This window comes from Atractosteus spatula, chromosome 5, assembly GCF_055471065.1.
Source record: "Atractosteus spatula isolate fAtrSpa1 chromosome 5, fAtrSpa1.hap1, whole genome shotgun sequence".
NCBI lineage: Eukaryota > Metazoa > Chordata > Actinopteri > Semionotiformes > Lepisosteidae > Atractosteus > Atractosteus spatula.
This window is the reverse complement of record NC_142710.1, coordinates 27277863-27305489: the sequence shown is the minus strand read 5'-3', so window position 1 is coordinate 27305489 and position 27627 is coordinate 27277863. Positions and strand designations below refer to the sequence as shown.

The window sequence follows — 27627 nt, the reverse complement described above, 5'->3', positions numbered from 1 at the left end:
TACATCCTCTCACACCCTTTCATTTTCTTGCTTCTCAGTCTCTCTACTACTCTACTACATCTCTATCACACTTCTTCTCTGTTTTTCTCGTGACCTTTTTCTCTGTGCCCCTTGTGGTGAGTGACCCCTACTGGCCGGATGTATTATATGTGCACAGGTACCAACTGCTGACCCACTGCTTGAGAAGCAAGAGTTTCTATCTGTGACACCTTTAGTCCTGTAAAGCATGACTCTTTAGTTCAGTCCCATCTGGGGAAAGTAAATACAGTATTACACCAAATCATACCAACTTTCCTCCACGCTTTCACATTCACTCTCTTTATTCCTTTCTATTCCTCATTCTAACACACACAGTGAGAAGAGGGCAGTCCTCACAGCCATTTCAAAGCATACAAACTGCTTAAAGTTACTACCCCTACCAAATCTGATTATTTTACCAGCAAGAATTTAATTAATCTTTTCTTTTAATTAAAGGAAGTCTTTTTTTTTCTTTTAGAAAAGAACCTGTCTTTTGTAGCAGGACCTGAAGTGCAAAATTAAGAAAGCAAAGACACAAAAATATTTTTGCAAAATCTTTTGCAGAGCATAACCATAGAAGGATGTGTGCCACTGGGGTGTCTGTTAACACTTCTTGTTCTGCCTCACTCCTCTTTCAGCTTTATGCCAACGAGACATCATCGGAGCATGCTGGTTTTGCCCGGGTTCGCATAGACCTGATCAATGAGAATGACAACCGCCCTATCTTCAGCAAGGCGCTATATAATATCAGCCTACCGGAAAACACATCAGTGGGTAGCTCTGTGCTGCAGGTCCTGGTGAGTAGCCCTGTCCTGTGCACCCCCTGTTGACATGTCTCGAGCAGTTTGAGACGCATGTTGTTTTATCGTACCACGGTCATGTTTCACCTCCAACGTGGTTCTGAACCAGCATTAAGCAAGCAAGCAAACTCTCTCTTTCCTAGCGTTAATCCCGCATCAGCAGGGTCCGCTTGTCGGCACACCAGTCTCCATTTGGTGGTTTGAACCAAATCTTTGAGCTGACATTGCCATTAACTGCGACCGAGAAATACTCCAACCGGCGCGTCGCTCCGCCTGCCGTCGGAGTGGGAGGGGGGGGGGAGGAGAACAGAGTAAGCAAGCAAGCAAACTAAAGCTCATTAACAAAGAATGGAAGCAGGTCTGTTCTCATACATTCATGTCTGATGTAAAGAGACACCAAGGAATAATATAATCGACTTTAGTCAAATGTAAAGTGAGGTTAAGACAGTAATACTTAATTCATTTTACATTAGCAGTGTAGTTCATTCAAATAGCACCATCTACAGAAAATGAAATAGTTTGTTTTTCTAATCAAATCTAACTACAGTTTTCACACCACCTGTGGGAAACTGAGAAAGTAAATAAAATACTTATCATCTCTAATTCAGTGTCACAGCACTGAGAAAAGCTAGTTTCTGTCATTTTGCAGACGTCAGTGATATCAGCAAAGCTGACTGAAGACCCGAGTTAGGTTGTAAATGACTGATAGGACTTGCCAGTGCAGCCCTCACTCCCTCACTCTTTTCAGTTAGGCACCTACTCACTGAATCCTGGACACCAATGACAAAGCACTGACAGCTCTGCTGAGCTCTAACCAGCTGAACTCTGAAAAGAAAAAAAAGGAGGCTACTTTCCATACCAGTTAAGCTGCTTCAGTGTATAGGAAGCATTGTCCAATTAGCAGACTGCTGGAAACAAATAAATGCCCTATAAAAGCAAGCATTACAAGAACATAAGGTTAGTAGTTTTTAGCTATTGGTCAGAGAAGCTGAGAAGGTCATTTCTTGAAAGAAACCAGGGAATCAGCCTCAACAATATGGCTAGACAGATTGTTCCACACTTCTGCAATCCATCGTGCAAAGAAGTGCCTCCTTCTTCAGTTTTGAAAGCACCTGCCTTAGTTTCCATTTGATGTCCTCTGGATCGTGCTACACTGTTAATTTTGAAGAAGTACATAAGGTTTTAAACTTGCCTTTAAGGGTTTTGAATCTTGAATCAGGTTCACTCATAGTCTTCTCTGTTTAAAAATATTATTTCTATATGCTTGTACTGTCAGAGTAGGACATTCTCCTTTGAGCCCATAAATATACCTGCTTGCTCTTCTCTGGACTGATTCCAGAGCTCCCAATACTTTGTATCTGTAATAGCAGTTAATAGCAGTTTTGCAGATGCACAGCCTACAGTGAGTGTGTAGTGTGTGTGTGTGTGTTTTTCACCCCCCTTCCCCCACTGTGCAGTGGAGTGTGGAGATGCTATCAGTACAGAAAGCAACGAGTCAGGACGCTCTCCTACCCACTCGCCCTGTGAACACCTGTCACATAGTCCACAGCTGTGGGGATGCCTGGATACTATGACAGCCTCTTCATTATCTCAAGCAGATGTTTAAATTATTCATTAACTTCACATTAATAGAAGTTATCATTGTGATGTCTTTATAGCGCGGTGGGGGGGTTGCCGTCAGCTTGCACTGCAGAGTAGAATGTCATCGTCAGTGCAAATGCACCTAACAGTTTCTTACAAGGGCAACGAGCGCATATCATTCTGTTACATTTAATTGAGATTTATTGCTTATTGTCCACGTTGCAATGTGTTGGAATGTCTGTGTGTGTGTGTTTGGAATAGATGACTGCAATTTCACCTCCAGCTATCCACCAGTACAGCTGTCCATCATTTTGACAATGACAGGTACCCTTCACAGGCTGGACTTTTGAAAAATGTTGAGACTTTTGGAATGTTTGTTTATCGAGGAATATAGTCACTGAAGCGATGTTTTTAATCTCACTGATAGTTTGTTGTTGTCGCAACCATCAAAGCCATCAGTGACATTCAAACTACATATCATCAAAGGAATGAACTGCAAACACAGCAGGAACAAAGCTTGCAGGGCCCTGTTCAGGATGAGTCCTGTGGATATGCAGCATTAAAAAAAAAATAGCCATTCAAAATGAGCAGATAGTGATAGGGAACTTTCTTGGCTTCCCTCTGATGGAGTTCACGTAGAAGAACCATTATTAAAAGTTGAAGAAAGATGCCAAAGCTCCAGTAGGCTGGGTTTCTCTCACTATTCTTCAGCACTTTACAGTCAGCAGAGCACTTGCCATGCATGCCACGCTCCATGTCAGTGTGCAATAATCACAGCAGCTTCACATGAATCTCAGCACAATGCTATTGGAAACAGATAATTCCTAATTTAGGGAGACATGCTGGAGATATTGGAAACAGATGATTCCTGAGGTTAGGGGTTTACTGTGCACCAGGGTCCCTGCACAATTTACAAAGGAGACAAGCGCTGTGGCTAAGTTATTTAACTATTGAGTGTGCCTGAGCTCAGCCCTGCTGCTGCTGTCGAGGTGAGGCACTCAGTGAGGTCTGCATGACTTTGAACACAGACAGCAAAATCTCTTTGCTCTCCTAGCATGGCCAGTTCTGCAGTGAAAGTACAACTTTCGTAGCACAGCAGATTTTACTAGCTAATTGGTCTTTCGTGTAGGCTTTCGTGAAGTGCTGGTTACTTCACGCTTGTTTTTTGGATTTTAAGAAAATAAGCACGTACAAACAGTTTCTTCTGGTTATCTTGTTTCCTCCCAAAGACAAGCTGGTAAGCCAAATGGCAACTCTAAGCTGTCCATTCGATCCCATATACAGTATACTGTACACCCCATGAAGGAGTCACATCGACAGACGAACTTATGATACACTGTATATGTTTGATTTTTTGCTTTTTAAGTAGAATTTCCTGCTACCCCTGCAGCTACAAACTATGTTTGCAAACCATTTCAGAAGTTATGATGGATTTACCATGCTGCAATCTTGTGAATTCTCATAGCATAACTCTTTAGTTGTTGTTGTTTATAGAAATAAATTAATTTGTAGTAAAAAACTTGTATATACATTGACACACTGAGGAATACAGGCTCACTTGCCCATATGTCTGCATTTTTCTTTTAATGAACATTTGCAATTTTTTCTCACCTACAGCAGTACTGCTATACACCAGTGCTCCTCAACACCAGTCCTAGAGGGCTGCAGTCTTGCAGGGTTTATAGTTTTATTGAAGTCATTACATGCTATAGACATTGGAAATATTTCCAATTAAGTTCATAATTAGTTCAGTTACCTAGGTAAGAGCTGCCTCAGGGATTGGAGATGGGGACCACTGCTATGAGCCACATTTGTTAGCTGAAGTCAGGGCCTGTAGTGGATCTAACGCTCATTAGGTGCTGTTTCTGAAGTCTGGTTTGTTCGTTCAGCACTGAGTTGGTGGACAGCTCCCACAGCCTCTGACTCCCGTGCTCCAACTCGCTGCCCTAGCTCCATTGAGCGCACACTTTAATATTTATCAGGCATGGTGTCTTTTATGATAAATATTTATTGTCATTTATTCAGAGCCTGAGCTGCCTCAGTGAGAGACCCTGGAGAACTGTGAAAATGACAAACTCTTTATATCAGCAAAAATTGCATTTTTGTGTTTTGTTTGCTCTCTTGTCTCTTTGTTTTCTTCATTTATTATTTATAATCCACAATTTTATTTTAGGTTTCCTGTATATTTATATGGAAGGTGATGCCTCTTTTTATTTATTTGTTTTGCCTGTTTCTGTGTTAATATTCACACCGCTGTCTTTTCTGTGAATGCACTTGGATTTACCCTGATTTACTTAAACCTGCTAAGCACTAAAAGATTCTGTCTGGCTGCAGTGCCTTTTCACTTTGCACATATCCTTTGCTTTAGTAGAAAAACATGTTTCATACATACAGTAAGCCATCAATACAATTGTATTTCATTTTAAGCTACAAGAGTTTGTAATTCCAAGTTAAAATTCCATTCTTACCTGCTGGGTTAGAGGACTTCTGAGTGTCATTGTCCTGTTAGAGAGCAATAAGGGGGCATCAGGTCATTACTTATTTTTGTTCTGTCCTGTAACTGGGCAGCCACTCTACTGTCCAAAGACAGAGACTGGGTGAAAATGATCACCTCATGTTTTCCCAGCTTAATGAGTTATATTACTGTATATCAGGTTATCAATGTATATCAGTTTTATAATAGCACTATGCTATAGATTGCGGCTCAGCACCCTTGGTGTAGGTTCTGGCACGTGAAAGATTCAGCGTTAGTACACATGAAACGTATTTCTGCTAATCCAATAGGATACTTGAATCTAGTGCTGAGTAAAATTGGGGGTTCACTAGTTATTTCTCCCTTTACACAGAAAGTGCTATATAATTTTCAGTTCTTCCCAGTCTAAGCTTTCTTATTAAGAAACAACTGCATTATATAGTACAATTCATACTGATGTGCCAAGAAAAGATATCTTTTGACATCTACAAGAAATTAATTCAGCCGATACTGTAGTGGTCACATGCTGCTCCAGGAAACTAAGAAAATTGACACGTTGGGAATTCACCATATTATTTGTATAAATGGATCATAGGTAACCTGTTCTTGCTTGATTAATGGAATATGTTTTATGCTAACAGTGTTTGAAAGTGTTGTCCATTTTCGGCTTGAGTTGTAAAGGCAATGCTAGGCATCCAAGGTAGTACGTCTTGGGCAGAGTAGGAGGGTGGTGCTTTCGTTGGGCAGACCAACCCATGTGAGTAATAAAAAAAGACCATGGAGTCACTCCTACACAATACACTCCTGCATGGAGTCTGTGCCTAAATAATACATTTTTCTTGACTGGCTACAATATTTCTTCTGACTCCTGTGACATGCAACACTATTAGATTTTCACATAACAAACTCAAAGAGCACTATTTCTTAAGTATTTCATGCCGCTTCATGTTTATACATGTTGAAAACGTGATAAAAAGACAACAGTGAATATGGAAGTGACAGCATGCTTTTTTGTGGGTATATGGCCATTCATTTGCAACCCCTAAGCGCTATAGAGAAATAGCTCCCAGATGCAATACCACTGCAGATGTTTTATGGACAGTGTGCTGATATTCTGTCTCTGTGCAAAAGCCAAGGGATACATGCATCTTTAAATGTTTTATAACTTACGAGGAACATATAAAAAAATTGCTAAGAATTTTAGTAAAAATCACTAATAGTGAAGATAGTAAGTCACAACAAGTACTGTGAGTCAGGGACTTTTAAAATGACCGATCCTGTAGTTTATAACTATACATGTACTATGTGTGTGTGACAGTGATACAAGGGGGAGTGAAGGGAGCAGAAATGTCACCCACACTTATCACACTGCTACTGATGCAGTCATTAATAGAGATAGACACTATACTGTCAGCTTATTGTTCAAGATGGTCACACCCACAAACAGGAATACCTACACAATGTTTTTTTTAAAGCCAACAAAATGACCCTCTCACACATTGAGGTGCACACACAAGGATTAACACCTTTGGCATGTGACACGCTCATTTTTTTTATTGTAGCTGTGCTATTTAGTTCAGATAAGAAGGTGATGTATGTATAGGATTTCCAGCTCTCTCTTTCCTGCTCTCTACCACTGTCTTTCTGAACCTCTCTGTTTTGGCTCCTTCACCAAACCTGTTTAGTTCTTGCCTCTCTGCATTTCCATTATTCTCTGTATCTCTCTCTATTCCCCCCCTCCCCCCACCTTTGCTCTCTGTTCTTTAATCACTAGTACTGAGGGAGAACAGCAGACAGGAGGAAGACAGGGCTGAAACAGACTTGATGACGAACCATCTACAAAGTGCAGCCCCTAGCAATATTCACTACTTCAAACCCACACTGCAGCACACTCCCTCCCTCTCTTTCTCTGTGTCTCCCTTGCTGCTGTTCTGTGTCAGGCCCTGAAGGGGGGTTATGCCAAAAATAATCTCCAATAATTGCTCCATATATTTGTATACAGTAGGTCAAGTCTAAGCAATGCAAAACAGGAGAGGGTTAGCCCTTTCTGACTCCCACCCCTGACCTATGTCTTCTCCCACCTGCCCAGGACTCATGTAAACTCCTGAGGTACAATGTCAATCACAATAAACCCCTGGAGTTAAACATGCAGTGTTTGATTGATTCATTGATCAGCTGAGCATCTGTGCCTTAAACCCATCAGGTACCACATTTGGAAATGTAGTGTGTTTTGCAACATCCAGTATACTGGTAAATTATGAACTTTCTAAACTAATTTATAAACCAGACACAGACCCTCTGTCCTCTTCTTGAAGTAAATACATTTATTTACTAACAGCTAATAGTTAGACCATTTTCATTTTTTTCTGTGCTTATAAGGAGATATACTGTAAACTTTGATTGATTAGCCTCACCGCACTGAGAAGCTTTCTCTCCTCTGAATAGAATAGTTTATACCGCACCTGGGGGCTCCTGGCAGAGGGCGCTGACCATCTCTCTAGAGTAGCCAGTGAACATGGGTGCAGGCTCCTCGCCGGCAGGGACCCCTACGTTTGTATCATACCCATGTCTCTGGTGGGGATATGTAGTAGTACTAATAGTACAGTGGTACTAATAGCTCAGTTTGCCCCTTTACAAAATCCTCAAGAAACATTGTAGAAAATACATAGAACAGTAACATGGCTAATATCAGGATAGAAGATGAGCTGTGAGGGGAGGCTGAGTGAACTTTATCTTTCTAATCTTGTTACAAGCCGTTTTAGAGGTGACCTGATTGATGTCTACAAAATTTTAAAGGAAATTAATTTTAAAAAGATCCCAGTAGGTATTTCGGGTTCACTGAGTTGAATTCAGGGGCATAACTGGAAACCAATATAAGAAAATGCTTTTTTATAGAGTTATTAATGCATGGAAAATATTACCAGAACACACAGGCAAGGCAGAGACAATGGAAACTTTCAAGTGTAGGCTTTGTGCCATGATAGAATCTCAACAGTCCCCTTCAAATACAATAAATTGTATAAATTCCTAATACAATAAATTGTTCCATCAGACAATGGATTATCAGCTTTCTCACAGATAGAAGGCAGTGGGTGCGACTAGGGCTTTATTTGTCAGACTGATTGTAAATACAGGTGTACCTTAAGGATGTGTGCTTTCCCCACTACTCTATTCCTGGTACACCAATGACCGCACCTCCAGTGACTCTTCTATCAAATTAATTAAGTCTGTAGATGACATCACCCTTGTAGGTTTTATCAGTAATGATGATGAGACCATGTGAAGGAGGGGGCTGAGTAGATGGGTATCTTGATATGCTAACAACTACCTGGAAGTTAATACCCTTAAAAGAATGGAAATGGTTGTTGATTTCCAGAAACGTTCTACAAATCCCCTCTCCCTGGTAATCAATGATTTGTGTGTGCTGTAAGTGTGGTGGCGCCCTTAAGTTATTGGGAATTGTGATTTCTAATACCCTTAAATGGAACATGAATGTCACCAGTATCACAAAGAAAGTACAGCAGAGAATGTACTTTTTGTGCCAAGTGGAAAATTTTGGTTGTGGTGTCTCTCATTCAGTTCTCATACTGTACAGTTTACAGAGCTATTATTAAGAGCACTCTGACTGTCTCTATAACTGTTTGGTTTGGCAATAAACTTCTGTGTGTTGCTCACTCTGCTAAGAGGTTTGTTGGCTGCCATCTCTCTTCCATTGACGATTAATACAATTACTTTTGTTTGTGTATGCTATATGTAGACTGGTTTTGCAGCACCAAGTATACTGGAGTAAATGCCTTGTACGAAGAAATGTACTTGGCAAATGAAAGTGATTCTCATTCTCAACAGTCTCCTTCAGATCCAGTCGACTTCACAGATTTGCTACAACCGGGTCCTTAATTATGTAACTGGTGATTAGTAGGATCGATATAACAATTAGGGAGCTGGTTGCATCAGAGTTGTGAAGTGGAGAGGATTTCCTGCTCTCAGTGTTTTCACTACTGTGCCACCCCAAACACATACACAACTCAGTGTGTGAATGTGCATCAAGAAAGCCTGAACATCATATGTGTGTTGCTCAGCAGATTTTTTAAAACATGGCAGAACTTCTCATTGAAAGCACTAGCACTAGGTAGGCTACAGTTTGCAACATACCTTCGTGTTTGTAGCGAAAATTCGTCACTCGTGCTGAATAAATTTAAAGTTCTTAATTTTGAGTTTAAAATGCAAAACTTAGTTAATTGACAGCTCCTTAAAACAGTGTTAGTGTATATAAACATTTTGCTGATCAAATGCTGTCACATGCTTAGCGGCTTCTGTTTCTTAGCTGGTAGAAAAATGATTAGCATGCTGCGAGCCTGCCTATCTCTAGACGTTACCTACTGTAATTCCCTTGCCTTCTGTAGGCCTCACAAAGCACTCCCTGCCCCCCTGTTTACTGACAACAGGTGACAAGAAAATGTAAATCACTTTAACACTGTGGCCAGCTCCCTGTGCTGTGTACTTGTTATAAAAGACTGCTTGGGGAACTATAGCCCACATGCGATTTAATCTAAACGTGTTCATCAGTTTAATTATTATATCTGGTCCTCTGCCAATCTGCGTGGTGCAGCCCCCTCAGAACAAGACTTACGGAATTTGTGTACGGGGGGCTCATCACAGCACTTGCTCCCCTGCTTCTCTGTTTCAGCCCAGCCCCCAGACACAATCCATCTGTCATCTTACTTACAAATTCCAAAACTGATGTCTCGGAGAGGTTGACACTCCACCTAATAGAACTGAACTAAAATCCATGTTATACAAAACAACCTTGATTCGCTTTTTAAAGAAGGACAGGGTTGAAGTAAATACTTAAAGTTTAAACAGTTTAGCGACCAAGATCGATGCAACAACAATGACATTTTTAACATTGCTTAACCCACTGAATGAAAATTAAAGGATGAGAAAGAAGAAGGGATTTGATTTCTGTTGCATATAATGCTTACAGAGTCTGGTATTTTTTAAGCAAAGATGTTATCTGCAGCATGTGTGCAGTTAGCCTCTAATTAAGACCAACAATTTTAACATATTAAAATAAGTAGTTCAATAGATTAATTTTAGACTTAGTATGAAACACCTGAGGACTATGCAGCCCTTAGGACTAAAGTTATCCATCTCTGGTCTAAAGGGTTTCAAGTCCTAGGATATCTCTTACACAATTTTGGAATATTCTATGAAATGCAAAGGGGACTTTTTATTTCAATTTAATTGAAATGATGTTTTGTGTTGGCTGCAATGTTCCAATATTTATAAATACTGTATGCTATGTTAAAACGATGAACTGATTGGAATCACTTTCTAATATACATCTGTAAATCAATACATTTCTAATATTTACTGACCTAACACAAGAGAGTTGTGCTACAGACCCTCCTCACAGCTCACAGGTGGGTTGACAGTGTTTGCTTTGTCTGGGGCACTTGTGTAGGGGCCTGAGGTGTGTCATATCTATAAGGTTTGCAGATGAGTAAGTGTGGACAGGTGTGGGGATCCATTCCGTACTATCCTGTGAAAGCTTGGTGTGAGGTTCATTCTAACAGCTTAAACTCTAACAGCTTGCTCTAATGCCTCTCCCTGTATTTAGCTTGTGAAACTTGTTTTATTGACCCTGGGAGACAAACTGAATTCCCGAGATTCACTAGGGTAGATGACTGAGGATGGCCATTTGACTATTGGAGTTGTTCAGCTTTCTCTGAGCTATATTTTTTTAGCAGTTTTATTTCATTAGGATTGGCTAAGCCTTTGGAGGAGCTGTCTTCTCCTTCTCCTTCTCTGTATTGATTCCAAGTCCTGGTGTGCTAAGAGGGAAATCAATGGCACTTTGTGTGTGTCCCAGAGAGAGAAAAGAAAAGAGAGAGGCAGCCAGCTAGAGCAAGCAGTGTTAATGGAGCAGTTCCTCACTCCCTGTTGGCTCGTTCTTTGTCTACGTTTGTCCCTCTTGGCCAGCTGGCTGAGCCAGCCTTTTAACACACCAACAGCTCACTTTGCCACTCAGACAGGAAGTGGGTCGATCATAGGAGGAAATGAACAAGCACTAGAGTTACTACACTTTGTCATCCACCTACACAGTCCCTGGCGGCATCACACTCACACACTCTATTGTACACAAGCTGACTTACAGGGTTAGACCTTCTAGCCTGATCTTGATAAATTTCAGAGAGCTGGTCCTGGATAGTACTGGGAAGGGAGGCCTCTAAAGAAAACAAGTTTTCTGTAAGTGGTGCTGGTGGACCAGAAGTGCTCTTCTATCTGGAGAAGAAGTTCCAATACCAATCCATTAGTACAGTCACAAGGATACTGTGCGTAGGAGGTTCATCTGAATGAGAGGTTAAACAAAGGTCCAAACAAAGATCCCCTTTCACTTACTTCATAAGAGTAGGTGTATCGGCACTGGTGATCTGGCTCAATTCCACTCTGGACTTTTCTACAATCCATCCTCCCTTATGGTCCTCCTTAATTCATTTGTAGAAGTAATTTCTCAGTTCTGCACCCGATCTGCTCTGCAGTGGGGCTGCTGGTGAATAATGGCTGCCTCATCTCACCCAGGTGGGTGCTGTTCTTCAGATGTGGATTCCTATATGTAAAGTGCGTTGAATGATCTGTAGTGAAAGGCACCGTATAAATGTAAGGAATTAGTATTATGATGCCATGTAATCCAGGTATGGAAATATCTGGGATTGTGGTTAGTATATGTATCAACTTTTAGGTTCTTCACAGCCAAAAGTTCAATTGTGAAAGCACAAGCCGGCATTTGCATGGAGCTATGCAAATAATCAACAAAGTATACAGCTCTCTTTTTCAGTCCCATGTACAGAATCATTGAGAAGAGAGAACTGCAAAGGTTAGTGACTGCGGCAAGCTGTCAGATTGCACAATTGGCCCAGCCGTCAATCATCTCGAAATATACATAAGGGATCCGGAGATAAATTGATAAGAAGAAGCCGGAACACCGGGCTGTTTGAAGAGCATTAAAGGCAAATAAATTAGTGATTGGAGCTCAATGAATTGGAATTGCCTTATATTGCTGGTCTGCCACTTTCATCTCATCTTTATCTATTTCTTCATCTTTGTCTGTTGCATTCATTGAGTGTGTCTAGGGTGTGACTGCATGTTAGTGTTGGGGAGAGAGAGAAGAGGGGAGTTCTTTGGGGATTATCTGTGCAGGATACAGTACAATACAAATATTTTATATAGCACCCTTATGCAACTAAAGCAAAATAGAACATATCATAACGCATGCCCAGTATTTCACAAGACAACATTTTAAAAAACTGAGCTGTTAGTTTACCCTTAATACACTTTATTTTCAGTATTGTTAATGTGCATCAGGAGGTTTTGCTCCAGATTGCTGTAACTCTGCCCAAAAACACTGGTACTGTACACAGTCTGCAGCTGCCAGGGGTATGAACAGGTCTTAACATGCCGAAACACACAAAAAGGAGTGGAAAAGAAAAGGTAGAAAAAAAGAGGGAAAAGGAGAGACATAGGATTAAAGTCCATAATAAGTTATCTGGAGGAAAACAGAAAGCAAGGTTGCGAGAGAAAATGGCAACTGCTTTTTGTATTATCAGAATATTGACTCGGAAAGGGAGGAAAGAGAGAATATCGGTTTTCTACTCCATTGAAATGGAGGCCTGATTAGTGGAACCTGCTATATAATCCTGTTATACCCAGGCAACGTACTGTACGTAGCAGTGTTACCCCATGTGGTAATGCTTGTGTGAGCCCCACGCACCTCCCTTCACTCTGCTGTGTCGACTCTGGAGTGGGGTGGGGAGAAAGACAGCAGTGTGTGAGTGGCCAGGGTCAGCACACTGCCAGTTACAGAGTTTGACAATCCATAATTGGTTTCTTTTATGGCTTCTTGGAGAGGATCCGGCAGAAGCAATTTGGCGCCCATCAATTTAAATTCCATGTTTAAATAAAAGCTGAAGTGCCTCCGAGGCTTCTGCTGCTATCTGCTTTGTCTTCAGCTGTGTTAATAGTGTGCACCATAAGGGCTGCTTCACACTTACTTGTCAGTAGAGATATAAATAGGAAACGAAGCAGGAAGACATGTGGTCTGGCATTTCATATTGTACCACTCATGGCTGATGTGTTTGTTTCATGTTCATGTTTTACCTCTCTGGTAAAAATTAAAAACTATAGTAACTTACCATCATATACATATTGGGACTATAGCATCATCATACACAAATATACTAAGCAAATGCACAAAAGTAAAACCACTGTCAATATTAAAGAGCATAACAGTTTCATTCATGACGGACAGGATTTAGCATACCAAAACACTTCATATGCTTCCTGATAATATATTGTACTGTAGGTCTCAGTGCTGTTTAACTATGGCAAAAAACATAGTTTATCACATATGTTTATTTGTTTAATACCTGGGTCTTCAGGACTTTGAGCAGTTAATTACAATTACAGACATAACTGCTATAGTTTTTGCAAGTGTGTTACCCAACTGCAATATTTTTGTGAGTGAATTTAACGCTCTATTTTTTTCAGTATAATAGCAGTGCTGTGCAAGGGCAGAGACAGTGGCTATTATTATATAGAGATGAAAAGGGGTGCAGTATTATACAGTAAAAGTGATGCCCGGAAAGGAATGGGCCAGATTAGATGGTACACTTGTGCAACTATATGTTGTTGATTAATATTGAACATCCATCCATTCATTGGTGTAAGGCAGGATATACGCTGGATGGGCTGTCAGTCCATGGCGGAGTACACACTGACCCAAACACATACTGTACACACTCACTCCTGGGCCAATTTACCTACCAGTAAAGTATTTGGATCAGTATGGCTTTGGACAGGGGTAGAAAACCAGAGCACCCAGAGGAAACCCACACAAACATGGGGAGAACATGCAAACTCCACACAGATAGCACCACAGGTCAGGAGTTGAATCCAGAACCCCTGCGCCGTGAGGCAGCATTGCAAACCACTGTGCCCTTACGTCAGTGATGTGGAGCAGCTTCACTAACATTATGGTTAGGCTTTAACAATGATTAATTATTCAAGTTCAAAACAAATATTAATACTGTGGTCTATAAGATGTTGTGCATGTGGTATTCATTTATATACTGTATCATTACGATTTTTACAATTTAATACTTAAACTTCTGCCGCTTGCAGTATTAAGTCTGTTGAACACTACCAAATTAAATACACTGGAAAAAATTGTAGCAGTTTTACCTGAAAAGAAGCTTTTAGCAATGTCTTCCTTATCCACCTAAGATACAGCAACAATTCCAAGATTGTTCTTATTATTCTTATTTAGTTTCCTCAAGTTTAAAGAAAATACAGTTGTTTTCTTTATTTTCCTTGAGCTGAAAGAGAACTGATTTCCTCCTGTCTGGAACGGATGAGTGCGGCCTGTTGACGAAGCCCAGGCAGGACAGATGGCTATCTGAGCTCCGTCATTGCAAAGTGTCAGGTCTGCGCCGAGCTGCTGAGCTCCACGCTTCCGCTATCCCGCTCATCGCTGGGTTTATGGAACCGTCAATCATCGGGGCTCGTGCAACAGTCCCAAAATTGGGGGAGCGGAGATTGGCAGTATCTGCACAGTGACATTGAAAGAGGCAGTGAGGGGAATGGGAATGTGCTGGATTAGGATTCGTTCACTGGCCACACTTTATTTCTTAGCATCAACTATTTCTATTTAGGAATAACTTTTATTTAACGATTCATGAGCCTCCACCTTTTAGGGCAGGTGTGCGAGACATGCAGCTTTTTCAAACCACCCGAAGGGCTGCCCTGTTGAATTGCTGTAGCACGAGTCTTGGCTAGATACAGTATGTCATTTATTAATAAATTCATAACAAGAATGCAGACAATTAAATGATGCTTTAGATAATAAATATTTAAAATAATAAAAAATAATTAAGTCCAAATGTTGAGAATAAAAAGCCAGATGTCAGAGTGTAGCATCTCCTTATTGCTGTTTTTGTGTCAGGTTCTGTGTTTGTTTTCCATGACTGGGCATTTAATTATATGCTGATAATTAGGTGTTACAGTAAACAAAGGCATTTTAAATTGGATTTTTTTTTATTCTTCAATTTATGAGCTTTTTTGCCAGAGATATCTTGAGGAATCTACATGGTGGCAACAGGTTTTTGGTATTTGTTTAATGGCTTGGCTGGTGTGGAGCTGCAGACTCCAGACCAGCTGGCCTGAGGAGGACCAGCCTGTTGTATGTGCATCACTAGGCAGGTGACAGTCAGACCTGGGTAGCGCTAAGGCACTAAAAGCAGCAGGTACATAAAGTGGCACTGCCACGCTCTCAGCAGACTGGTCATTCCCTCCCTAATGGAGCAGAACTCAATTTTTCCAACAGAAATAAAGAAGGACTAAAGTTAGCACATTATTTCTGGCCAGTGAGCAAGAAAATAAGAGCATTAAGGCAGGATAGAAACAAGAGGGGGTCATTTGGACCATCTTTCTCGTTCGGTTGCTAGTAGTAGTTACTGATCCAAGAATCAATTTTGTGAGTTTGAGTGTGTGTTCATGTGCGTGTGTCCCTGTCTATACTGCTGTGCAAATATCTTAAACACCTTATACTCAGTAAGGAGGTACAGTGTGAGTACGTTATGAACATCAAAAATTTATTCAAAGCCTCTGCTAGTGTTTTCTACTACTGTTTCATCTTTGACTGTTATTAGCGCAGTACAATGGTGGGTGAGAAGAAACCAAACTTCAGGCAATCTTTCACCCAACATTGATCAGATTAACATACAGTATGCACCAACAGGGCTCATTCCCAGGCAGCTTGAAAATCTCCTTTAACAGTGAAAGATACAGGTATAAAAATGCTCATCTATGTATTACTATATAAAATAAGCTATCGAAAATTCCCCTCCTCCCTTGAGTCTGCAGAGCCGATTGGCTGTTTTATGTACAGTAGTTGCAAAATGTAAATTACGTGGTGCACAATTTGTCAGTTAGGTTTATCTGTGTTCCACAATAAGATATTTATGACCATTTTGAATGTTCCTACTAAATAAATGTGAATTGACATTATTTAATAAGGAGTACTGAATGTAACTTAAACAGGAGATGCAGTCTTTGCTGCTTGATGCTGCTGATGAGCTGAATGATATACTGTATATGGAGTACTTTTTGAAAATAGCTTGGAGTCAAGAGATATTTGCAAGGGGATGCTGACTGCTGTTATTTACAACATCAAAACCTTTCCGATTAACTTTTACAGTTTAGATTCTGTACAGGATGAGCCCCATAAAAAGGCAATCATGAAATGCAATTGCTGTTGATTATTAGGACAATGTAGCCTACAATCAGCTTCTCTAAATGTTTCAATGCCCTCAGCATGTTTTTGACAGTACCAACAAAATTGCTCATTTGCAAAACTTGCCAGGATAAAAATAAGTTAAGGTCTACAGTGTACTAATGATTGAATGTTTTGTTAATTGAATCAGCAAACAGATTTAACAATATCAAACAGGACAACTCTGACCTCAAAATGCAAGAGAATTTGAAGTGGAGACCAGTTTATGCGGTCATGGGCAAAATTAGTAATAATATGTTAAACACATCTTGGGTCCAATTAGTTTTCTGCGAAAAGTTTAACATTCAAAGATGAATGCCTTAAAACTTGTTGTTAAAGTGCAGACGAACAGAGAGCTCTATGACCCCAGCAGATTTATATACAATTGTTATCACACAGTGAGCAGATGAAGAAAGCCATGTCTCGCTGACAGCCTGATGAATCCAATAGCTTGTCAACAGCTGACGGAGATCACTAAAGCTGGGCAGAGAGTGGTAGCAGACAGGACTGATTCGTGAAAGTAGGTGAGCGCAGCTATCGGGGCTGATCCAGGCAAGGTGGCTGAATAGACGAGGAGCAGACAAGCAGAGGGTTCGAGAGAGATGGAAAATCTTTAGGGCAGGATTCAGGCTGAGCATCCTTCGGAGATGCAGGTTATTAATGCTGAGAGCACTACCCAGGTCAGAAGGTAGCTCAATGACAGAGTAATGGAGCAGTGGCAGATCAGGATTTAAATATCCCAGGCTTGATGGAATTAGCACCCGTTAACTGGAGGCAGATGGTTGGGACAATCAACCTGAGCGAGTCTGGAGAGTCCTCGTGCAAATGTGCCCGGTTTCAGAGGAGAATGTGAGTTCTGGATTGCCTGGGCAAAATAACAATGACATAACAAGTAAAATATGGGCTGAAATGTCATTTTGTCTGCTGTGAATGCAGCATTAGGACTGAATTTCATGAACAGAATATCTTGACGACAACAGAATAATGGAATTAAAATATAATATCATTACTTAAACAGTATGTTGTTTTGTTTTTCAATATGTTATTTGGTCATCTGGTTTCTTGGTATTCTTGCTGTATTGTTGACGAGAGAGACAGAAATGGTGAAGAAGTTCAAGATGGAGCTTGAGTTATTTGCACAATTGGCAGCAGATCAGAATACACTTTGGAGACGCAACCACATTAGATCACCACCTGCACAATAAACATGACATGACTGGAATGCATTGTGTTGGAAGCTAGGTCTCTAAAATGGATGGTAAGCAAATGAGAACCTATTTTGTCTATTTTAAATTGTGAAACAAAGAGATGTCTTCCAGTCTAAAGGATAAATAAAAAGAAAACCAGTATTTTCTCCAAATACATCATTCCTTGCATATCTCCTAGAGTTTGGGAAACTTAGAGCTCAAATTATCTGCACAGATTATAGTATCCTGAAGAAGAACACTTTCTTGCAAAGCAGTTACTTCTCCTATCTACTCTTCCCTCATAATTTTGTCCATTCTTTTTTCTCTTTTCCTTTGTTAAAGATTATATTGACTTAACCATTTAACTGAGAAGTGGTTCAGTCTAAGCTAAATACTAGTACCTCTGCTTGCTCACTTGGATCTTTGCATGAAATAAGATGCTCAGATAAAACAACATATTTCACTTTTTGCTGGATTATGTTAGCCATCTAATTATTTCTGGCATTGACCTGCAGTAGGCAGTTTCTTTACTACTACTGTGACAACTACTAATATGTGTCATCATATAGTAAACCATTGCTCAGGTTCATGGTTTACTTTGTTCAGATTAAGTGTTCAGAAAGAATATAGTGATATATTTGTATTTTACCTTAAACTGAATACACATCCTAAGTATTTTATGCCAGCATTTTTGGAATGTTCCTGAGATAGGTGGATAACAAGCAGGATTTGGGCTCTCCAACACCCCAAACCAGGCCACCAGAAGTTACTGTAGGTCCATCTTGACAAGTCCAGTGATGAAGTACCTAATTTGACACCTCTCAGTCTGCAGTTCTAAAAGGTATATCAGTTCTTGGAGCCCAGTTATGCAATAGGCCACCTGTCATAAATCCACTGTAAGGGTCAGAATGATCCACCAATAAAGATCTGCACGTGATGACATCACAAACTCTCTCCACAGCAGTTTGTAATGTTCTCTGACACCCTGGCCCAATGACAGCTGACTAATAATATGAGTGTAACCACAGCCATCTAAAATGCATTTGGACAAACTCAGCTTCAGGTAATTGCCAGGCTGAAAAACATTTGCAAACCAGAATTCTGCCCAAGACTTCCCTGCAGAAAGAAAAGTCATATGACAAACTTCCAATTGCAATTTCCCCCGATCAATGAAATAATACAGTTGAAGGTTTGTTGACACCACTGAATATCAACATATTATCAACTCAACAGCTACAAAATATGAGAGAGAGCGGGCTTTCTACATCGAAGTTACACTGGTGGTCACAACCAAGCTCTTAGACTGCGTGCATGTTCCATTGAATAAGCTGTCTTCAGTGCAAGGCTAAACATGGAACCCTTTTCTCCTCCTCCTTCTCCTGCATTAACAGGACATTGTTTGGCCAAGAGCCAACAGACTCTGACTGGACATGCTATGCCATGGACATGGACAACCACATTCAGCTATTAATCTCCCTGTGGGACTTTTAAGAAATCTCATCAGGACTGCATCTGGCCAAGCTTTCTAATGTGGATTAGTATATATTCCACATTCAAAATATAAAACTAGAGAGCTAATCTGTTATTCCAAACAAGTATACATTTTATATAGATTATAAAGAGTGTTTGGGAATGCTAATGTGTTTGTAAGAGTATTATAGACCGTGTCTTTTTAACCCTGTGGTATTAGTATCTTTTGTAATTCCAGAGCAATCGATCAGCTATTTGTATCACAGTTGATTCAAATGTATAAATACTTTTGTATTTCTTTGTCACATTTTGTATAAATAAAATTGTGTTATTGTATTACTTGAATCCGTGTGTATATATCACTGTTTTAACTGTTTGATTCCTAGCAGCCATAAGGAACTCTTTGAATGTGCTTTTGCAATTTCAGATTGTTTCAGTAAATTGAACCCATCGAATCACTACAGTGTGTTACAAGTGTATTTTATGCATTAGTATGGTATAGCATACATAAGATAGTGTATTTAAGCAAATGTTATCTTTCTGCCCCTGTATTGATCAGAATCTTCAAAAACATCAGCACAGCAGCTCAAAGTAAGCAAAACATGAGCAGTGAATATGAAGTGCTGTAGTCGCTAATAAATGTAAATGTGATTAGAAAATAGTTAATCTGATTTAAATGTATCAGATCCTTAAACAATAAACAAAATATCAGATCCCATTGACTGACTGTCAGATATTCCTTGTCTTTGACATCATTAGTGTCTCTTTACACATCCACAATGCTAAAAGGTTACTTTTTTGTGCTAAGAAATTCAGATCCCTTAGGAATAAATTACAAAAAAAATGCAGAGTTTGACAATAAATCAGCATAGAATTATGTTCATGTATAAAGAAAGAAAACTTGAATTAAAAAGTTTGGAACAGTTAAAATGTCTACGACCTTTGCAAAGTTATGTATCAGTGTTTATACAATAACACAAAACAATAAATGTGCAGCTTAAAAGCCTTCCAGGAGAAGTCACTGGCTCCTGTAGTATTGCAAACAGTTGTTTGCACAACCTTCCCTCTAATGTTAAAGCTCCAGCATAGTAGAGACAGCTCCTGGAGAGTCTGGCAGTGCTAGGATCAATAGCCCCCAGCAGCGATGCTGTGCTTTCTCACAGTGACGGAGAAGCTTCTCCTGTCCCTGGCTGACACACATCAGACATCACCCCCCTTTACTGCTTACAGGAGAAAAGAGGTGATTTGCTGTGAGAAAACATCTTCAGACATGCTAGGAAGCAATAAAATGGTATGAGAGGCATTTAAATGCTACAAATGAGTAGTGGAACTCATAACATTCGCTGGGTGTTTAAAGCCTTACAATTTAATAATAGCGTTGTTTTTCACAGCAGGAGGCAGAGATGTACCTGCAAGTATTCCTAATCACCTTTCTTAGGCAGAGCATGGGCTTTCTGACAGCGAGTGTGTGCAAAATAATAGGCCTTTTCCGCCTTTCTCAAACTCTTCTGCTTTGTTTTTCTTTCTTCTTAAATTTAAAATTCAAGGAGCTTTATTGCCATGACTGATGAATTATAGTGTTGCTAAAGCAATTTGCAAAACCTTTAGAAACAATGTTCTTTTTATCGCTCTGTCTTAACTCCTGCATTTCCAGATTGGCTCTTTCTCTCCCCTCTTGCTCATGCTCCTCTAAATGATCACCAGATAAGTTTTTACTGCAGAACATGTTGATTGCTTTGTTAAAATATCAGAAATAAATGTCACTTCAGAGATCAATTGGTGAATGAAAAGCTTCAGTTAGTACTGTTGTGTGTTGATGCTGTATTCTGGGATACTTGAGGTGCTGATCTGTGCTTCACACCAAAACACAGCTGTGGCAGTGAATAGTTTTCGAGACCTGTAGGAATCAGAGGAAACAGTAAATTCCATGAATTGTCTGTAAATGTGTGATTAGAAAATTAGTTTTTGTAGGACTTATGTATATTGAAATTTAGGTATGAAGTAACTGTAGTAACACTTCCCTCCTTTCTCTGTCTTACCTGCAGGCCACGGACAATGACTTTGGGACCTTTGGATCAGTGCGGTATTTCTTCAGTGATGAGCCTGACCAGTAAGTGTCAGCCAGGGAGCTGGGTCACTCCTCATCCTTCCTCTGTCAGAGAGAGGAGGCGAGATGAGAGAGACAAAAAGAAACAATCAAACAAAGACTGAGCTGTTGTGTCAGTGCAGGAGCTGTGTGAGCTGTGATGTATATATAATTGCTGTTTTATCTCTGCAGTTGATGTGTTACCCATGTGGTTGCTAGCCCAGTGAACATCTAGCCGGGGCTCTCTGCAGGTTCACCGTAGACCAGGACACAGGCTGGGTGACGCTGAGCGGCCGACTGGATTTCGAGCTGACAAGACGCTACACGCTCACGGTCATCGCTCGGGATGGGGGAGGCGAGGAGACCACGGGGCGTGTGCGCATCAACGTCCTGGATGTCAACGACAACGCGCCCATCTTCCAGAAGGAGGCATACCTGGGTTCTCTGAGGGAAAATGAGCCAGCAGTGCAGCAGGTGGCCCGAGTTAGGGTGAGACTCACGGCCACGCTATTCTGATTTGAAAAACCATTTGTAAACACACAAATATTTGTCAACTGAAAGGTGCTCTATGTTCCTGGCGAAGTTCGGGGTCCCAGGGTTCTGTCACAAAGAGCTGTGCCTGAGCAGGACAGGTGGACTTCAGTAATGGGCTCCAATCTTTCCTTTTCTACTGAACAGCAGATTACATAGGATAACATTATCCACCTCAACAAATTAATTTTTTTAAACATTTTTATAAAGGTTAAAAATAAATATAAATAAGAGTAATTAATGGCTCCACGTTTATATTGATTACAGCTTTCCCAAAAAAAGCAATTACGGCCCCGGATTCAGTGTCCTTTACAGTGGGCTGAATGGTTCACTTGCTTTATTTCATTAAGCAAAGGTAACCTTAAACGGCCACATTATTAATATCAGCTGTGTGAGTAATATCAGGCAGCCCTGGAATTGTGCTGTCAGCACATTACACTGAAGCGTAGCACTTCATAAAGAAAAAAATAAGAGGAAAGAAAAGTCTTTTATCCCTCTCCTCCCCCTTTCCTCCTGAGCTTCTGTTCTCTTTCCTTCCCTCTTCCCCTCTGTTCCCCTGGCTCTCACACTCCCTCCCCATGGCCTGGTATTTAGCAGCCCGAGTGCCTGGAGGAAGAGAGGATTTAATGAAACATCTGCTGAATGGCGACAGAGGAGCCCTTGGCGAGGAGAAAGACAGAGAGAGAGGCACACAGGAGAGGTGCGCTCAGAGCAGCATCTTTTCTCTCTCTTTCTCTCTCTCTCTCTTCCTGTCTGCCTCTGTTTGTCTTTGTCACTCCCTCCCTTACTCTCTCTTGTTCAAAAAGCCACATTGGTGCAGAGAGCTGCTGCAGTCAACACCGGTGCTTTCATATTGTTGTTTTATTCATTTGTTAATGAAGGATAACATAAAAACTTAAGAATGTATCACCCACTTTTTTGGATGGTTTGGAGAAATCCCTGAGGGGGTCTGCTTCAGACCTAAAACAGTTTGATGTTTTGGGATGACAAGAACAGCTAAAAATGTATTTTAATTGTTTGAGTTGGCTGAGCTCATCTCTTTCTTCCCTTACATTTTAACCCTCTCCCTCTGCTTCTCCCCTTTCTGGTCTCTCACTCTCTGCATTTCTTTCCCTTCGTCACTCCCAATACGATATTATTCCACTCTTCTTTCCCCTTCTACCTCAATCTCTTCCTCTCCCACTTTCAGGCAACAGATGAGGACTCTCCCCCCAATAACGTCATCAGTTACTCCATCATCTCAGCCTCTGCGTTTCCAAACTACTTCGACATCTCCATCATTGAGGGGTATGGAGGTGAGAGTCTCTCCCCACAGCCCCACTTCTTTCCAGCTGGGCAGCTGCCTAGCGCTACTCAGTTTGTACTTGTTGATCCAAGCTGTAAAGTTACTTGATTATCCAGGAACATTGCTTCCTGTTTGAGCTCTTTAGTCAAGTCATATGTACTTTAGAAAGATGAACAAACTTTGTTCAAAGTACAAAAATTCTGTATGTTAGAATAGGTTGGTGAACCCTGGCCCTGGCCTCCAACTTATTAAGATTTTTAAGAAGGACTTTTAATTGACATTATTCATGTGTGACTTGAGAAATATGGAAATCACACATTCCACAAGTACTTGTTTCCAAGTATAAATCTTTATAAGGGGACAGCATTAGCATTAAGCTAGTACAGACTTACGTGAATGACCCTGTCAGCAAGCAACAGCGACCCTTCTAGTATGCCTCCTCAGAATGAGACCCAGAGTACACTCATACTGTAGATAATCAAGATATTAATTTTTTATTTCACGGAGACTTCCAGCATAGCTTGAATTTTTACTTAAAACACAATAACCACACACCTTGCTTGCTGCTGTCCTGTAACTGACCTCTGTCTGGCCTGCGTACTTGTCTGTGTGTATCCTGTCAGTGATCAGCGTGACTCGGCCGCTGGACTACGAACTGGTCCCCGGGGGCTTCATCTACCTCATGGTCATGGCAAAGGATGCTGGGGCCCCCCCCCTCAACAGTACTGTCCCTGTCACCATTGAGCTGTTTGTGAGTATCCTGTTCTTGGCCAAGGCATGGATCCCAATAAATAATACCTTCCTGATGAGCTCTAAAAGACTGCTGGAGAGAATAGCCAATATTCTTCTATTTATCGGCTCTCAGGATATTGCCGAATAAATTCAGGTTATTTTGTAGAATTAAATAAATTATAAGAAAGCAAGACATACTTATCTGTCACAATTCTCTGGCTTTGAGATCATTAATTAGTGTTACACTTCTGCTGAAGACTGAACAGTATATACAGTTAGCACCTTTCTAATGCATAACCTATCGAGCCAGTAGGGGGCAGCACCTAGAATGTGCCGATCGTACATCAGCCTGCAAGTTCCTTCTACCTTCAGTCACGTCTTGTTTTGCAGCACAGATGTTGTGCATAGCTTTGCAATATTTTACTTCAAATTGTACTCTGCGTCGCATGATTATGCAGCACATGGACACATTTTGCTTAAAGAAGTTTAAAACAAAAGTTTAGGAGGAGATTAAATCCTAATCTCATCCACTTCCACCTATCTCCATATAAATTACATGGGTTTTTTTTCTTACAGTTGTGTGTTTCGTTTTGCATTTCACATTTGCTCTTGCTAGAGACAGACCTTACTGGTCAGCTTTCCTTGGCACACCCTTTTCTTCCACTCAGCAAACATGTTAAGCACATGCACCTTGTTCCCCAATTAAGGATTCTGCTTTGGTGTTGTGGGGTTTTTATTCATGCACCTTCCTCGCCAGCGCTCAAACTCTGTTCTCCAGAGCAGCGTGTCCCAAAGTTTTCTCTTTGATCAATTTGGAAATGCTACTTAAGCTTCCTTTAAACCCTTCAGTTCCCTTATGTGTTCAAGCTCCTAAGTGTTGCCTTAATCATATTCTTTCTTTAGTTTTTGTAACTTAAGAATTCCACATTGACATTATGAGATGTCTTTCATTTTCTGGTGATTCCAACAGCCTTCTAACAGAGCTTTAGCCATGAGATTTACCCTAATAAGCCTCACTATTCAAATCTTGTCTCTTCTCCCTCTAGTTAAGATTTGACCAAACTACTGAATATTAAATAGTGATGTATGAAAAAGAGAATTGTTTGACTATACCACCCAAATTGTTGTAATAGAGGTGTAACTCTCTTTAGTGGGGAGTGTGATTCTTAATGTCCAATTATATTTTATCGACATTTTGTTTAGTAGAATTTGAGGCGGAATTTGTGATAATGTAATTAAATTTTATTGAAAACTGTTAATTGAAGTCATGTTCTGTGCTTGGATGAGCAGTACACTAAAGGTGAACAGGCATAGGAACAAAATGCATGCAATTGAGGGGTTAGCAAAATGAACTATGCCCAATTAAAACACCCCACACACACACACACTCACAAACAGCTACAACATGCTAGTATGCTGAATAAATCCTCACATGGCAACAGACACATGCACACTCAAGTGCTATAACAGTCCTAACTCATATATGTACACAGGCACGCCTTCAGATCTCCCCCGTCTTGACAATTACAAATGGTGTTAACGAGACGCTCTGCTGCATCACCCCTCCCCAAGCATGCTGCCTGCTCTACAAATTACATTAATTTACAGTGCTGAACACAGCATCATTAATGCAGAAGGGGCACTGATTCGCCAAACTCAGCAGGGATTCACATTTATAAATTCAATGTTGTTTTTTCCTTCACTTCTCATTAATTTATTTTTTCAGTTTCATACCATAATGTATTGCAACTAGATCTAAAACAGCCTCCACATGTCAGGAGTTTCCATGAAATAACTTCCATGTGCCAACAGTTTCCATGAACCAGACTCTGTGTGCCAGGTTTTGAAATGCACATCATGAAGCTTGGAAATATGGACTTTGAAACAGAAAAGTTGTTGAACATCACTTCAAACCAGTTTCATGTTCTGATTGTGCTGTAACTTGGGACTGCACTGGGCTCTTGTGTAGCATTTTTATTAGATTATTCTGAGACTTCTGTGGTTTAAATGAGTACAGGTCTCAGTAACGAGAAGTGTTCAATTATGAAAATCTTCCCTAAAGTGTGTTAAGAAACCCTTACAGGGCAGGTGCTACAAATACATCATTGCCTGCTATTATGTGAGCAGTACAACCCCTCCAGATACTGTGCATTCTAACAAGATGTCATTTCCAGGCATACCCAGTGTACTGCAGGCTGTCAGACAGTCAAGGTTCCTTCCTAACAGCTCTATCTGTTTACCCCCAGGATGAGAATGACAACCCACCCACCTTCAGCCAGCCATCCTACATCATCACTGTGCCCGAGAATATCATTGCAGGTACACTAAATACTGGACAGTGTGAAAACTTTTACCTGTTATGTGGACGGTGCACAGTGTGAATGATGGATATTTTGGGATGGTTTACAGGGACAGTGAAAAGACAGTGCACAGTGAGCATTTTAGGAGGTGTTTGTACTGCTTTAGGGTTTGGCATTAGCAGGGATGCTGCTCCTTCTCTTCCTCCTTCTCTCTCCCTCTTAAACAGCTTACTTGCTTTCTTCAAGCTCTCTGAGGCACCTTCCAATTCATTTTTCAATATAACATTCTGTCTTTGTTTGCCAGAGCTTCTCCTCAGCTTCCCCTCGTGTGTCTTATTACATCTCTGACTGCCTCTTCTCTTTCCCCCCTCTTCCTCTCCCAGGGGCAACAGTGCTGTTCGTCAATGCCACAGACAAAGATGCATCACGAGAGTTTGGCCAGGCCTCCCTCATCTACTCCCTGGAGGGATCTTCACAGTTCCGCCTCAACACACGTTCCGGTATGAGCTGAAAAGGCGTGTCAGAGATGGGGAAAGAGGACTGGAGAGGTTTTTAGGCTGTGGAAGGATAGGACTGGAGAGTGGTGTTATGGGTGTGGTGCAGAGCATTGGCACTGTGGCTAAGGATCTGCTCCAGTGGCTGGAAGGTTGCTGGTTCAAATCCCGTGGCCGGCAGAGGAAATCTACTCTATTGGGCCCCTGAGCAAGGCCCTTAACCCCAACTGTTCCTGGGGCGCTGAACAATGGCTGACCCTGTGCTCTGACCCCAAGCTTCTCTCCCTGTCTGTGGCTGTGTCTCATGGAGAGCAAGCTGGGGTATGCGAAAAGATGAATTCCTAATGCAAGAAATTGTATGTGGCTAATAAAGTGATATTATTATTATATTATATTATGGGTAGGGGTGGAGAAGGTGAGAGCTGTGTGAGATCAAGTTCAAGTTCAAGTTTGTTGTCATTACACTCATATACATGGTATATGGTATAACGAAATGCTATTTAGCTAGCTCTCGGACATAAGTAGTACAAAGAGAAAAAAACAACAACAACAACAATACAATTGTGTAGCAAAAGAAAGACAGAGACAACAGGCAGTGTGCAAAAAACAACAACAGACGATGTGCAAAAAAAACAACAACAGGCAATGTGCAAAAAACAACAACAGGCAATGTGCAAAACAACAAAAAGGTAATAGGTTATGTGCAAAAATATGCATCAACAGAATAAAATAAAGGGATAGAAATTATGGGGAGTGAGCTTTTGACATGTATGGTAGAGGTAGATTTTCAATGTGTGTTTGGGTTTTTGGTAAGAAAGAAAGAAAGGAAGAAGGCACTGTGAGGTTCAGATCATAGGTGAGAGGTGAGGTGAGAGTGAGAGAGGCTGGGAATTTAAGTTTGATAGTGCGGGGGTAAAAACTGTCTCTGAGTCTAGTAGTCCGGGCCCGAATGCTCCGGTACCGTTTTCCAGATGGTAGCAGATCATAAAGTCTGTAGCTGGGGTGTGTGGGGTCTTTGATTATGCTTAGAGCTTTCCTCAAGCACCATCTGTCATAAATGTCCTGGATAGATGGGAGGGTAACCCCAGTGATGGACTGGGCAGTTTTCACCACCCGCTGTAGGGCTTTGCGGTCAGCAGCACTGCAGTTGCCATACCACACTGTGATGCAGCTTGTCAGTGTGCTTTCTGTAGTGCATCTGTAAAAGTTAGTGAGGATCTGGGGACATATCTTAGCCTTCTTCAACTGTCTTAGGAAGTACAGGCCCTGTTGCGCTTTCTTGATCAGACAGGTGGTGTTGAGAGACCATGTGAGGTCCTCGGTGATATGGACACCAAGGAA

The 27627-nt window shown here is 40.9% G+C and overlaps 1 protein-coding gene across 1 annotated transcript in view; it reads left to right on the top strand.

The window, feature by feature from the left end:
- Positions 1 to 27627, top strand: part of cdh23 (cadherin related 23) — a 194283-nt gene that overhangs the window by 97723 nt on the left and 68933 nt on the right. Inside the window, exons 12-18 of the mRNA XM_088916036.1 lie at positions 657 to 815; positions 20904 to 20968; positions 21196 to 21433; positions 22665 to 22770; positions 23384 to 23511; positions 25739 to 25811; positions 26176 to 26292. Of these exons, the coding sequence (XP_088772162.1) occupies positions 657 to 815; positions 20904 to 20968; positions 21196 to 21433; positions 22665 to 22770; positions 23384 to 23511; positions 25739 to 25811; positions 26176 to 26292 (886 nt within the window). The remainder of the gene's footprint in view (positions 1 to 656; positions 816 to 20903; positions 20969 to 21195; positions 21434 to 22664; positions 22771 to 23383; positions 23512 to 25738; positions 25812 to 26175; positions 26293 to 27627) is intronic.